Genomic DNA, 13,676 nt, shown 5'->3' with positions numbered 1-13,676 from the left:
AAAAGACTCACCTGTCTTTCGTAATCGATAAGCATCCTTTTCAGCACTTTGTATTTTCTTTAATTTCTCAGTATGGATTAAATATAATTGAGGATTCTTTTGTCCATCATTTTGGCAAAAGACATTGGACAGTTACTTCTCCTCTTTTGATAGTTTCCACTTTTCACAGATCTGTATTAATAGCATTTTGATCGAAAAAAAAAAATCATACTAAAATTAGAAGAACTCAGCAATATAATGCTCAATAACATACGTTCTAATTTCTGGTGTTATTAATCAAAGTCACTGGAATAGCTCAACATTTCAGCATAATGCTCTCGATTTTATTAAAATGTCATTATATGCTTAATCATTTCCTGGCTGTATAAAACGACGTTGTTAAAATTAAGTCTGTTAAAAGAAAAAAGAAAGTTTAAGTAAAATGAGCATCATAATTCCTATGTGATCGACGACTGCACTGTGGTAGGTATGCATCATTTAAGAGAGAGGTGCTGGCATGGTGGTTTAGTGTTGCACTATTTCTTTAAAGCATTCATTGGTTGTTAAATGAGGATAGTTTTTGCGGAACGCAAAGAATATTTGTTTTGTTTTGTTTTTTCCCTTTTTTTTTTATAAAATTTGCAATGGTTCGTTAAAATTGATGGCTTTGTTGCCGCTCAGTCGTCGAACTCTCTAGTTCGGCAATAATATATCGTTGAGAGTAAATTGCGAAGTGAAGAAATGAAACGATCGTTCATTATTTCCAGTCTAATAAATTTCGTGACCAGCTGCTGAGAAGAGACAATTTATTTTTAGTATTGACAACTTTTATGAGATAGAGGTTCATTACACATTTGTTAATTTGTTGTTGATTATATTGATTTAATTACTTACAACATATGTAAGAATAGATTCTCTGTCGTTCAGCTATGCTTTGAAAGTGAGCAAATTCCTGGCCAGAGTGAGCCTTAAAACTATTATTAATTCCTAAGCATTTTGATTATAAAGTAAATTATCGTGTATAACAATGTAATTAAATAAATCACCGATCAAGCATTAACTTACAGTTATTCGGATTTCGTCCAACACCAAACCTTGAATCCTTGCGGATAAATCATTTATTATCCCAGCGTTACACTTTAATAATCCTTTTATTTAATTATTCATCCATGCGTATTACTTTATGCTAAAATTTCTTTTGTTTTATGAGAAAAGAAGGTTGTAACATTCCAAGAACTTAAGAACTTCACTCAATGGAGGCATTTCCAGAATGCAGCTGCAAACGACAAATGTGTCCCGATCACAATGCAAATGTGCCGGGATATACCATATAATATGACGTTATTCCCGAATATTTTGGGACATACCAAAGAAGAAGACGCATCCCTTGAGATCCATCAATTTTTGCCTTTGGTTAAGGTGACTTTTTGAAGAAGTTTTCGGGAACTATATAAAGTTATTGCAAAAGTCGAGTCCATTCATTTACATTTATGCTCTGCTCATTTTCTGCCATAAGTCTGAATCTTTGAATTAGTCCTTTTGAAAATTCTTTTGATATTTTTTATCACCAGTTTAACAAGTCATTGTTGTCACAAAATAGGAGTATGCTGGAAATAGGATTTGTCAATCCCTCAATGCAGTTTCTCATATTTTGTGAATTTCAATCAAGATTTCTTGACTAATGTCAAAAAGCAGATAGGATAGTTTAGTGTACGGTGCAGAATAGTGTAAAATTTAGTAATTTGTTCAGAAACTAACAGAAACCGCATGAAATCTACATGATTTTTCTCCAACTCCACTGAATTAGACAATAAGAGAGAAAGCCTTCCAAGTTCGAAAGGTTTTTCCTGGAGAAATTTTCAAATTAAAAAGTATTTCAGGTGAAATGTAGCGAAGATCTGAAATTTTTCCTTTGTACCATATATGCACCTGTATGCACTGTACTTGAACGGCCAATACCACCATGTCGGCATCTCTGTTTATCTGCCAAAAATGGTTGTGAAAATTTAATGAACAAATTTGGCTTCAAGTGGCCACCTTTGTTGGCGTGCGAGCGTTTTCCCGTGGATGGTATGTGCGTCGGAGAAAATAAGCCGGATATGAGCACCGAGGCACCGCATTTGCGATCGCGAAGCCCAGTTACACAAATTGAATGCCCGCATACTATGCAGGTAACGATGTTTCTGCAAATGAATAAATTTGATCGATCTGTTTGATTTTGTTACAAAAAAGAATAATATAACCTTAGTTCATTCAAGTTATAAGGATACTAATATATTTCATTACCTTGAGTTTAATTTAATTCAAGTATTTAGTACTTATTTTTTGAAAAAAAATTTACTCGTGAGAAGAATGAATTACTGTAAGATGAATTGCTCACAACGAGTGCTATGACTTCGTATTGGGTTTTTTAATCCAGTTAATATTTTTGCAGGTTATTAGCAAATCAAGGTATTCCTTGAAAATTTCGAACACCACATTAGAGCAATGCTCATTACCGTGTTCTGCCGATAATCTAGTGCCGATGTTTTTCGATACTCGAATAAGACGATATTTGCGATTTTGGACAGGTTGGTCACTTTATAGCATTCTTTTTTCAGTCGCATTTCTGTCACCAAGAATCTTCGTAAAAGAGTGGTTATTAGGAACCGTTGCTTGATGTCTTGAGAAACAAAACATTTGATGTAAGATTGACCTAATGGAAAATTCTAGACACGTGGCGAAAAGTTTTGTTTGAAATCTTAGATTTTTTAAAATTGCCTTTACTTCCAGGTGCTTGGGCAGTAGCATGTTGTGCCAGCTCACTTTTTACGGTATTAACATTCTCAATCGATATGGCGCGTTTCCCTTATCCAGTTAGACCTATTCATTATTTGGCAGTATGCTATCTGTTTATATCATTCGTCTACATGATTGGTTTGGTTGCGGAGGATAAAATATCCTGCTCGGCTATTTCAGCTAGCAGCAGTCCACTAGTTTCTCAAGGTATCGACAATTTCTCGTGTACAGTTGTTGCAGTTACACATTATTATTTCAGGTTAGTTCCATCAATAATCTTTTTAATTCGGATCTGTTAGCTCCAATAATTGATAGAATAATTTGCTATTAAAATGGGCAGTCAAAACTGTTTTCTTTAGAAACCTGCATTCAGATCTGTTGTAAGTGAACAGTAATGTGATACTTTTAAATGAGTCACGTAATTTAAAGATCTATTTTTATATGGAATAACTTTAGCAATTTTCTCATGAATTGTATTTACTATAAACGAATTTAACGAAAGATATTCTACTTATATTCCTTAAAGTTCAAAAAATTCTGAGCATTTTCAGCATGGCAAGTGGTATATGGTGGGTGATATTATGTTTAGCTTGGTTTCTGGCAGCAAATCTGAAATGGGCTCAGGAATCAATTGAAAGCTTAGCTTCATATTTTCATGTTCTTGCTTGGGGCATCCCAGCATTTTTAGCAATTATTATTCTTGTTACGAATACTATCGATGGTGATCTATTCACAGGAATTTGTTCAGTAGGGAATTTGAGACCATCCGCACTTTTCAATTTTGTCTTTGTGCCAATATTCGTATGCATCGGTGAGTGGTTTTCACTTTTCTTTGCATTTCAATGCATATTTCAAAGATTTTGAAACCACCCGCGTTTTTCAACTTCATCTTTGAGTCAATATTTACATCCATATTATTGACTAAGGCTGAAAAGTTAAATTGATATCCTAGATTTCCTCCTGTTGACCTTTACCGGTAGTTCTGGTATAGAGTCCTGACTCTCCAGTTCTAAAGGATGTAAGTTAAAATCTTATTTCACGTTGAGTAGAATTAAAATGAAAATTTTTAACTCTTAAACCAAATCTTTCTTTGCCATACAGTAATACATATCGCTGATGTCTGTAAAAAATTAGTCTTAGAGTTGAAATCCTACTTGATTTTATAATTATAGCACTTGGTTTATTATTGCTGGGATGCGGCATTATTTCAATGCTTCGGATACGCCGTTACATCAAATTCAAGCATAGCGATATTGACCAGAATATTCGGAAATTGGAAAAACTTATGCTCCGCATATCAGCATTTGCTTTCATGTATACCCTTCCAACAATGGTTAGTGCTGCATGCATCGTCTACGAAGCATTTATGATGGAAAGTTGGTTGGCTAATTGGTTGGCTATCCGATGCACGCGTCCTGATCGCGCTGCTTTTGGTTTTGCGCAACCACGTCAAACGTGTGTGCCACAAACAGACGTTAGACCACCAGATTTATTGATTTATTTTTTCAAATATTTAATGCAACTTGTGGTCGGCATAACATGTGCTGTATGGGTATGTAGCAGTAAAACATTGAGTAGTTATTCACAAGCATATGCCAGGATTGTACACGGCCGATCTCAAGTACCAACCATCGTTCATTAGAAATTCGGGTTCAGATAGCTCTTCTGTCCCGCCTGCATCCTCACCATACTAACCTCTATATGAACACTTCCATCCTGGAATTTGCTAATAATTTACCGTTAACTTAACATTTCAGAAAAGTCATTCAAAATGTGATTTGTACGGAAAATTTTATAGTTTTTTTTTTGATGTCTGTTATTTCTATACTTCTCATTGTATTCATGGAATTTTCCAAAGTCAAAATTAAAAAGATTTAGTTCAGATACTTCCATATTTTTCCAATATTTTATCCGTAAGATCAAGGTTTTGATCTCTTCTCTAAGGTGAATGAGAGGAGTAGGGAAGGGAAAGTGAAGGGTGGAAGAATAATTGTTCAGTTGCAGGAAACCAGCTGCGTCCGAAATGTCAGTTCGCGGTTTTGCTTCATTTATTTTAAAACTGTTTCAGAGGTATTAAGGAGTATTGCGGTGAGTAGAGAAGTAATAGAACTTGAGAAATTTTTGATCCCTGTGAATTCAGGGAATACTGCTATCTAAACATGATAGATGACTTGGTATGAAATTATTTCATATGAAAAAAGTTTTGATTTCATCCGAAGTCATTTGTTATCTTTAGAGAGCAATATTCCTCTGAATTGGCAGGGACCAAAAAGGAGTAGAACAGATTTTCTGCAATCTGCTATTGGAATAGTCGTTTTCTAATTCATTTTCAAATGAAACTATGAACCCATCCTTATGTGATTGCATGAGAAGGGGAGGTGGAAAGATTTGCTAAAATGAATAAAACTGTACCACTTTTTACATAGTCAAATAGCTATTTCTAAAGACATGCGGAATTCCTTTAAGCAGTCTTTTTTGTTATGAAGGTTCTAGGTTTCTCATGACAAATTATTCAAATTTTATCACTTTTTCTATTTGCTAATGGCTAGCTTTGTGGTAATATGCTTACCTATTTTCATTTTTCAAAAAAGACATGGCTTGTTTAAATTAGACGTTCCAGTAGAGTAAATGTCAAAGATATGATGAACAAACATATTTTGATGGTGCTATCCCACATCTAAAAAATTGGCAGGTCGTACCTACCAACGCTCCTGATTTGAGAAAATTGAAAATGATCATGGAACATAACGGATTTTTTCGTCAAAATTATCAGATTGTTCTCAGTGCAAAAGTGATGGCAACCTCAACTTTTTAATTGGGATGTTGTGTTTTGACCAATGAATATTTCTCCATAACATTATCATCTCGGCTTATTTGAAGTTTTTAACACGATACATGTTACTGAATGGTTCTATCTATCAAGCCATGTTTTCAATTTCATCGATTGTCTTCGTGTACCTAACTGTGTTTTGCTATGCAAGCTTGTGTATATTAGTGGATTTATTATTCCTTCTGCCAATACAATTCTCGGAAGGCATGTAACAACTTTTTTATTAACTTGATAGTTTGTTGTTTTTAGGCAAAATTATATTTTGTAAATTCATATTTGCTTTTCTGTCAACTGTTGACAAATTCTAATTTCCTCGCGAGAAATTAGTTAAATGATTTGTTATCAAATTAGACAGTAAGAGATGGAATTACTGGAATGGATAAGGAAATAGAAAGTTGAATATTTTGCCTAAGAGTTAATAAAATTCTGTCATTAACCTGTCACCTGTCAGTGTTGCATATCGAAAAGATAAGTTGCCGAAGGTTTCTGGCGTACTGTCATATTCCAATAGAATTGGGGAATTCAGCCAAAAATATCCTTATTCTTATTGCCTATTACAACAGTGCTAATTTGAAGGTTTGAAGGTTGTTTTGTGCCATATTTTCTCATTTTATCGTTTGCTTTCTACGTGTGCAGGATGAGCCATCCAAAATGAAAACATTGGCATAGAAGGTCAACTATGAACAGAAATGACCACGAAGACAAATGTCGAAGAGTGGCCCATCCTGAATACAAATGCACATATTAAATGATTGACAATGACACAGCTCTATCCAAGGTATTTTCCGTTTATTATCGTTATCACTATTACTGTTATGCTTATTCTCCACTTATCAAGCAGGGTGTTTCATATATTTCTCTCTATCATCAATACACATTTTACTGCTCCACTGCTCCATCTTTGTAATTTTTATTTTATACAGTGATTTTCCACTTGAACTTATGAAATGTTCAAGAAATAATACATTATCGAAAGAAAAAAAAAATGAATTCATGTCTTTTTTATCGTGCACATTATAACAGCTTATACCATTCGTAAATTAAATTACATCCGAGGGATGAAGTTAATCCTGGGAATTAATCCTGCTGGTCCTTTTCTTGCATCATATTTCAACTGCTAACTAGGTCGTGCTGAAGTTTGGGTGGTTTTGCTGCTCAGATTTCATTCTGTTCATAATTGCGAGCATTCATCTGTCAACTCTTTTCTGAGGTAAGGTTTCCAGACATTAGTTATTATTACTTCAGTTTCACAGCTTAGCATTTTTTGAGCACTAACAAATAGGATCTCAATTCGTCTCGAGTAATTAATTTTCTTTTCAGCTAAAAACCAACTGCAACTTTTCCTGTAATTCGTTTATTGATAGTTTTAGTACTTGGGAGCTGGAATTAACAAACTTATGAAATACGTTACAATATTTTAAAATGAGTTTTTCAAATCATATCTGCATATATGTTAAATCATTCGTATACAATTTATTTATGGTATACTTATGTTGAGTTTATGTGTTACGCATAAGGAAGAGTAGAATATTTGATAAAATTTTGGTGAAGCGCAAAAGTCTTTGACAATGCAATCATCTAAAGGAAAGATCGTCGGTGAAGGACGAAATGTTACACCACTAATATTAGTTAATAATAGGAATCATGAAAGTCTTTGAGTATTGATTTGGACAAGCAGCAGGCAAAGCAAATCCCGATTATTTGTAACGAGCCAACGATGGCGCTAAATCCTCCAACCAATGCCGCATTCAGGATGAGCCAATGCTCCAAACGCTCCATGCAACCTAAAATAACATATATATGCATTTAAGAAACCTTCACAACAAAGGTATTCCTTTTCACGTTCGAAGTATGCATCGGAAGAGAAACAACACTTTCATATATTGATGTCTTCATCAAGAGTATCTTATCATTCAGTGCAATGCGTGTCATGCGTGATGTCCTTGAAAAGTTCAGGTCGGAAGTCATCAGATGTTCTATGAAAAAACAGTAAGTTGGACCAATTGGTCTTATTGCATATGTAACGGGTATTCTTGACTTTTAGCATATTCCTATCCCGTCTTATTTGATAACAATGTATTACTCATCCAATCCTTTGATAGAATGTCGAGATTTTTGGGTTGAGGTTTTTTAAGATTGAAATTTTTTTTCAATGAAGAAGTTTTCAAATAAAATCGTTATCGCTTAAGTGGTACTTCGCTTCAGTCGAGAATGACGTTGGTTCAGAATTTCAACAGTTTTCAAAAATTAAACTTCTTTAATTTGTGGGAGGAAAACTTGATCCTTGAAAAATTTTATATACCTGAAGGTTGTAAATTTTGCTGGATTAGTCGACAACCAGGTAAAACTTGAATACAGCATGAATCTGGCGGGGTACTCCAGTCTGTATAATTGTGCACTCCACAACATGCAAATTGTTTTTGAGTTTGATCCCATGCCATTCGAACACCTGCTGAACGGTTATACCTCTGCAGACCCAGTGTTAGCTGTTGTGATAAAGAAGCCTAAAGCTTTGCAATAATACGTCAACCTTCAAATGCACTCAAACTGATTGAACAGATAATGTAGGAACTGTTTCGTTCGTGAATGAAAACTGATACCAAAAAAGGATAATCTCCCTGTAGAATTTACGAAATTTCCGAAAAATGCTCACCTGAAGCGGTTCCTGTAACGCGTAAGCAGCGATAGCAATAGCCGTTTCAATCGTCAGTACCAGAGTCAGTAGCACAGCGAAGCTTACTGTTAAGCAGTAATTCTCCCGGATTGCTCCACAACATCCCAAAAAGCCCAACATAGAGCACAGTGCACCGGTAGCAAACAATAGTATTGGTGTAGCTAATCTTTCATCCCCCAATATATCCAGTAAACCGGTATACTTCAATTGTAGTACTGCACCGGCAATTACCAGAGCGAGGCCACCTACCTGAAGTTACAATATAGAAATTTTGAAACCATAAAATTGATGGCATGAAGTGTCTTTTCTGATACTTCCAAAACTCTTTTAATGTGTCATTCCAGAAAGACTTATCTTCATCTTCTATTTGAGATGACCACTCATTCATTTATAACAGTTAATTTGTTATTCGTTATCATTAAAAACCTCTAAAATTGGATCTTTTATCTTTCTAATATATCAGTAAATTAACTGCATCAACTAAAGTGATTAATTAATGATCCAGGTCTGTAACAGAACTTTTCATAAAGGAATTGACATTGCAGAGGGCTTGAATTCCGTTTATCATATAAAGAAAGAAACTAGAACGAAAAGATCTATCTATCATACACATGTATAAGAATGCATAAGTCTGAATGACGCAATTCTGCCTCAATCACTCTGATATAAAACAAATCATTCCCCTGTTTTGAATGGTAATACTGATTCTTTATACAAGGACATCCTAAAATGAGCAATTTCGGATGTTCACAACATTATCGTCATACATCAAATGAAAATGTGCCAGGTGAATTGCTCAGAAATTCGGAACTCTGTTCTAAATCAATTTTTGAGCATTTGTGTGATGAGAATAATTTAACAAGGAATATTCCCATTCGACAGCATCTCATAAATGAAATAAACTATCAGCTGAAAAAATTACTACACATCAGTTCTTCACGCTTAGATCTCCATTCTAGGTTTGATTTTGAAATACAATTTATTCTGATATGTAATTGAATTTTCCAAATTTTACTTCATTGCCATCATAATTACTCTGTACCTCTTCATTATTCGAAATTTCTCATAAATTAAGCTATTCTTGGAAAATACATTAATTTCTGTAAATTTTTCGCTGTTCTTTTAAGAAAACTTCATTACGCATTGTAAAAACAAAACCATTTGCAAATTAAATTTGATCTTAAAGGAAGCTTTAAGAATATCTAGTAGTCGTGGGCTTAGTTGCAAGTAGAATTTCTTTTTCGATTCCCAGAGTTTCACAGATTTGAGTCCATCTGTTAAATATGAGAAAAGTTGGAGTAGGCTAAAGTTAACCCAAAATTAAATGTGACATTTATTCGAAACTCAGGTCTGCTCAAAGTCCGCCTTGTGATTTACCCTAACAAATTTGACCTTTTTACTTATTAACATCATCTCATTAATTTATTTGTTTACTTCAGACATAATTAGCTACCAAATTTTTTAAGCATAGAAGATTCAGTGCTGTGTCAGACAAGCACTTAGTAAAGCTTATTGTAAATGTCACATGCACAATGTAGATTAAACTGAATGTAAAACAAGATAATAGCATAATAAACTATTTTGAAATAAGCAGATGAAATGTTCGACCATTAACTTACCCATAAAATGAAGTTAGCAAGAAAAAGTAAATATTTGACAAGAATAATGCCTCCTTCCACCATCTTCTCGGTTTTCAAATTTCAAAATTAGAATCGATTTTGTTACTCTTCTGTGGAAGCAGTATTAGCTTAATTAGCTGCTCTATAGACGAAGCAGCAATAATGGAAGCAGTCAGACCCAGCAGCACAACTACTGCCGCTAGGCTTGCTCATCTCATATCCACGCAACGGGAAGACTGGAAACGAAAAAGCACTGAATTGCTGTTTGATTCAGTTTAGCTGAGCTCACCAAGCCTGGCGCTGAACAAGGCCTGACTGATGAGACCAAACCACAATCGGGCTCTCTTTTCTATACACTCACCCATTCGTATTCTTAAGCTCTTCCATCTGTGTAGCCTTCCTCACAATTCTTGTTTTGCACCCATAAGGACTCATCTTTTAGCATGTCAAATCTTCACAAATTTTTGGAATTAGTCTTCCGGGATTTGTCTGCTTTGACTCGGTTATGTTTATACACTTCAGCAGTATGATGCCATTTGCACAAGCCTTAGTAAAAGGTCTATTTGTCAAGAAAGCAACAAATTTTAATTAGAACCAATGCTTACGCTCAAAATTTCACCAAAAAAGTCGAAGTACGAAAATAAGATCGTAAGCTTCGCCAAACTACAAATTGCTTGCTAATAATTGTCCCAAAATTTCAACAGAGCTTGAAGCAGATTCGATTTAAAAATTCACATGAATCAAGAACGGAAACTTTAAAGAAGCATTAGAAAAAAAAAAGTCAACTGATAATTAAGTAAGCCTGCAGTAAAATCTGCTCATCTTTATTTATATCATGCAGAAGACAGCAACAAATCGCAAAAGTCATCAACAATACAAAGCACACTCAGCCTTTGACAAGGCCTAGAGAATATATAGAAACTGCCTCGAGAAACTCCGATGCTATTAGAACTCTAATGATGCATCCGGATCTTTTAGAGAAACGAGAAGAAAATTATCCAATCATGCTTTAAGCTGCAAATAATTCAATTCTATCATCACACAAGCTTTTTGCTAATTGACCAATGGATTCGCTGGAAGTCTTCACGTAATCGTAGGAAAATTATTTGAACGCCTATCAATCACTATCACAGAGGAATTCCAGAACGCAGTAAACAACGTACCAAATCAGGGACAACTTGAGAAGCATGCGCAAATCCCTTCACCGTTTTGCACGAGTATGCTTGTGATGATGGGACCTGAACACTTATTTCAAAGATATCACATTGAAAGGAAGATAAAGTAATCTAACTCAAGTGTTTTAATGAGAAAATCTTTTATAGGCCTAAGAGAGATTTATTCATAGTCTGAACATATCTATCCATGGTCTTATCACATTGTTTGATTCAAGCTATACTTTAATATCAACTTTCAAGAATACAGGTTATTTCTTTCAGGTTTTATGGAATCGTTACAAACGCCACTGAAAATTTCATGAAAATTTCAATTTCATAGAAAGAGAGTTACGGAGAACAAAATATTTTCCTACGAAAAAATTCCTTACTAAAAAATGTTTCCTTTTCTTTATCAAAGAAAATATTTCATTATAATTTTTTTCCTAATTCCTACCGATCATGACCACGGTAGTACTTATGATGCGAAGGCGAACGACTTCGATATCTTGTCTTCTCCACTCTGTTCATTGACTCTGACAATGAAATTTTCAGTTGCCTTGTGCTTCCAAATTCTGCTTTTCCATTCAAACCAATTTGAGATTTCTGTTTTCCCTCTTTTTCAACTCTTTCCCTTTTTTCATCGTGAACAGCTCTTGACATCGGCCGCTCACCAAAACCTTGAAAAGAATAAAAGTATAGCATTTTAAAAGCTTTAAAATGCTTTTGGGAAGGATTTGGAGAGCATATATGATTTTGAAGTTATCAATTTTCTTCTGAAGCTTTGATTCAAAGATAATTTGTAAGAATTTCCGAATGAGTGTAACGAAAGTATCATTTAACACGCCATGCTTCATCATTCATTACAGGGTAATTAGTAACAATCTGAGTAATGAGGATGAATTGAAGGCTAAGATTTCATTAGAACTTAAGCACATGTGCACTCTTTAAGGCACGGTTAACAGTAAGGCAAACGCGTTGAGATTTTAAACAACCAGTGGTAAAAAAGTAGTTGTTTAGAACTTCTTAATGTTTGAGGCATAAACATTTAGGACAGTAAAAATTACACAGTTATTCCTAACAGTACAAAAACTAACCAGTTTTTCGCTTTCGATGTTTCTTTTTCTCACTTTCCTCAGATTTTAATTTCTTCATTCGTTTTTTTTCTTTTTGCCATGTTTTTCACTTGTTGCTGACAGCAGTTGTCTATAAAACCATCCTGTATGATAAACTGACTTTTGTCAGTTTAGCTTTTTTTTTATTTTAAGAAATGGAACCACAGTACATTTCGTCAGTCAAAATATAAATTGAGGCTCAGCAACATGAACCATACCAATTCTATATCATTCTTCAATAAAATAAAAAACAATAAAAACTTACTTTGCTAATTTACGTTTTTCTTTTTCGCTGAGAGTACTGAAAAATGCTACCATTTTTTCTTGCTCTGAACTTGAACCCATGTTCTGCAACATCTACTGTAAATGACGGATATGTATCTACGTAACATTTTTAAAAGAAGCAACAGCAAAGCTTTAATAAAGTAATCCAATGTAAGGATGATTTTTGCAATCTTATTCTATGGTGATCAATTTTTTGTAATCTTATTTTACGCAGATCGACAAGACCTTCCCAATAATTTAATAATATTTTTCAGTGTAGGAGATAATGAATGACATTTTTCAACAGAACCGAACCGAAATTATAAGAATCGTCCGAAAGCAGTAAGTGATGACAATCATCAAACTGTTCAATTAAACAACTCTTCTATTAAGATAATGGTGATCATATATTATTTAATATAACATACCATAATCCTTTCCTCAGCACGCATATTTTGGAATACGTTGTTCTTTAGGGTCAATCCATGCTCTTCTTTCATATTCTCTGCTAGTTGATCATAAGTCAACTCTTCCCACTGTTCCTCGTTTTCTTCATCATCTACAGCGGTAACAACATGTGCAGGTCGACCTTTGAGTACTTCCACTCTTGTTTTTTCGTACACTTTCCCTTCTGTACGGTCCTTCTGCAGTTGTTTGAACAAATCGGATGGATTGTTTGCATCTAGAAAGTTAACTATGCAGAAACTGTTGAAACAGAGCCACCTAAAGTAATACATATACACACAAAATAAAATTTGCTGATCTCTAGTTCCCTACAAAAAATTTGAAAATAAAATGAAATTGTTTGCATGTTGTTTGCATCAGAGGAAATGTGCTCTGTTTTAGACACTCCACATTACTAGAACGTAAAACGAAACTCGCTTAACTAAATCATTCGTCCTCATTCAGGCCGCTGATGGAGAAAGAGGAACAAAGATTTTTTTCCCTGCGCCAAAAATGAATCAGAAAAAAGAAAAGAAACTTACATCCGGGATCTTCGAAGTTCCCACTCATATTGTATAGCGGGCATTCACGATCTGTGTTCAAATGTCCCCATGTGTGACATTTCACGCATCGAACATTACGTACTTGTATGCCGAAAGGCTGATCAGTTATGGCATCATTATTCTTAGCCCAACTAAATGAAATTACAGTAAGGAAAACCGTAACTATATATATATATATATATATATATATATATATATATATATATATATATATATATATATATATATATATATATATATATATATATATATATATATA

The 13,676-nt window shown here is 34.2% G+C and overlaps 4 protein-coding genes across 4 annotated transcripts in view; 1 reads left to right on the top strand and 3 right to left on the bottom strand.

Annotated features, from left to right (window-relative positions):
- Positions 1 to 1,284: 1,284 nt before the first annotated feature.
- On the top strand, positions 1,285 to 4,399 carry LOAG_07931 (frizzled/Smoothened family membrane region containing protein; the record flags this gene model as incomplete). The annotated part of the gene is made up of 6 exons (XM_003143463.1): positions 1,285 to 1,398; positions 1,860 to 2,150; positions 2,414 to 2,549; positions 2,752 to 3,016; positions 3,309 to 3,568; positions 3,930 to 4,399. The coding sequence occupies 6 exons, from the start codon at positions 1,285 to 1,287 to the stop codon at positions 4,397 to 4,399; spliced, it is 1,536 nt and encodes a 511-aa protein (XP_003143511.1).
- A 2,640-nt stretch (positions 4,400 to 7,039) lies between these two features.
- LOAG_07930 (hypothetical protein) lies at positions 7,040 to 10,008 on the bottom strand. Its single transcript, XM_003143462.2, has 4 exons — positions 9,881 to 10,008; positions 8,241 to 8,510; positions 7,890 to 8,091; positions 7,040 to 7,371 (listed from the first exon to the last, which is right to left on the bottom strand). Exons 1-4 carry the CDS (start codon positions 9,941 to 9,943, stop codon positions 7,217 to 7,219), a joined length of 690 nt encoding a protein of 229 aa, XP_003143510.1. The 5' UTR covers positions 9,944 to 10,008; the 3' UTR covers positions 7,040 to 7,216.
- Positions 10,009 to 11,484: 1,476 nt separating this feature from the next.
- LOAG_17539 (hypothetical protein) lies at positions 11,485 to 12,186 on the bottom strand (the record flags this gene model as incomplete). Its single annotated transcript, XM_020450199.1, has 2 exons — positions 11,485 to 11,711; positions 12,129 to 12,186. The coding sequence occupies 2 exons, from the start codon at positions 12,184 to 12,186 to the stop codon at positions 11,485 to 11,487; spliced, it is 285 nt and encodes a 94-aa protein (XP_020306156.1).
- Positions 12,187 to 12,407: 221 nt separating this feature from the next.
- Positions 12,408 to 13,676, bottom strand: part of LOAG_17538 (hypothetical protein) — a gene marked incomplete at its 3' end in the record, with an annotated part of 6,009 nt that continues 4,740 nt past the window's right edge. The window contains exons 10-12 of the mRNA XM_020450198.1: positions 13,397 to 13,548; positions 12,839 to 13,092; positions 12,408 to 12,494 (exon numbers count right to left, since the gene is read on the bottom strand). Of these exons, the coding sequence (XP_020306155.1) occupies positions 12,408 to 12,494; positions 12,839 to 13,092; positions 13,397 to 13,548 (493 nt within the window). The remainder of the gene's footprint in view (positions 12,495 to 12,838; positions 13,093 to 13,396; positions 13,549 to 13,676) is intronic.

The sequence above is a fragment of the Loa loa genome (genome assembly GCF_000183805.2).
Source record: "Loa loa unplaced genomic scaffold supercont3.89, whole genome shotgun sequence".
Lineage (NCBI taxonomy): Eukaryota > Metazoa > Nematoda > Chromadorea > Rhabditida > Onchocercidae > Loa > Loa loa.
Note: the sequence above shows the minus strand (reverse complement) of the source record. Positions and strands in the feature narration are given on the sequence as shown.

Excerpts from the sequence above, each read along its gene's own strand:
- LOAG_07930 (XM_003143462.2), bottom strand. The coding sequence starts at position 9,943 with ATGGTGGAAGGAGGCATTATTCTTGTCAAATATTTACTTTTTCTTGCT. Across the intron at positions 8,511-9,880 it reads TTGCTAACTTCATTTTATGG|GTAGGTGGCCTCGCTCTGGT; the intron begins GTAAGTTAATGG and ends TTGTAACTTCAG. Across the intron at positions 8,092-8,240 it reads CGTTACAGGAACCGCTTCAG|GCTTCTTTATCACAACAGCT; the intron begins GTGAGCATTTTT and ends GCAAAGCTTTAG.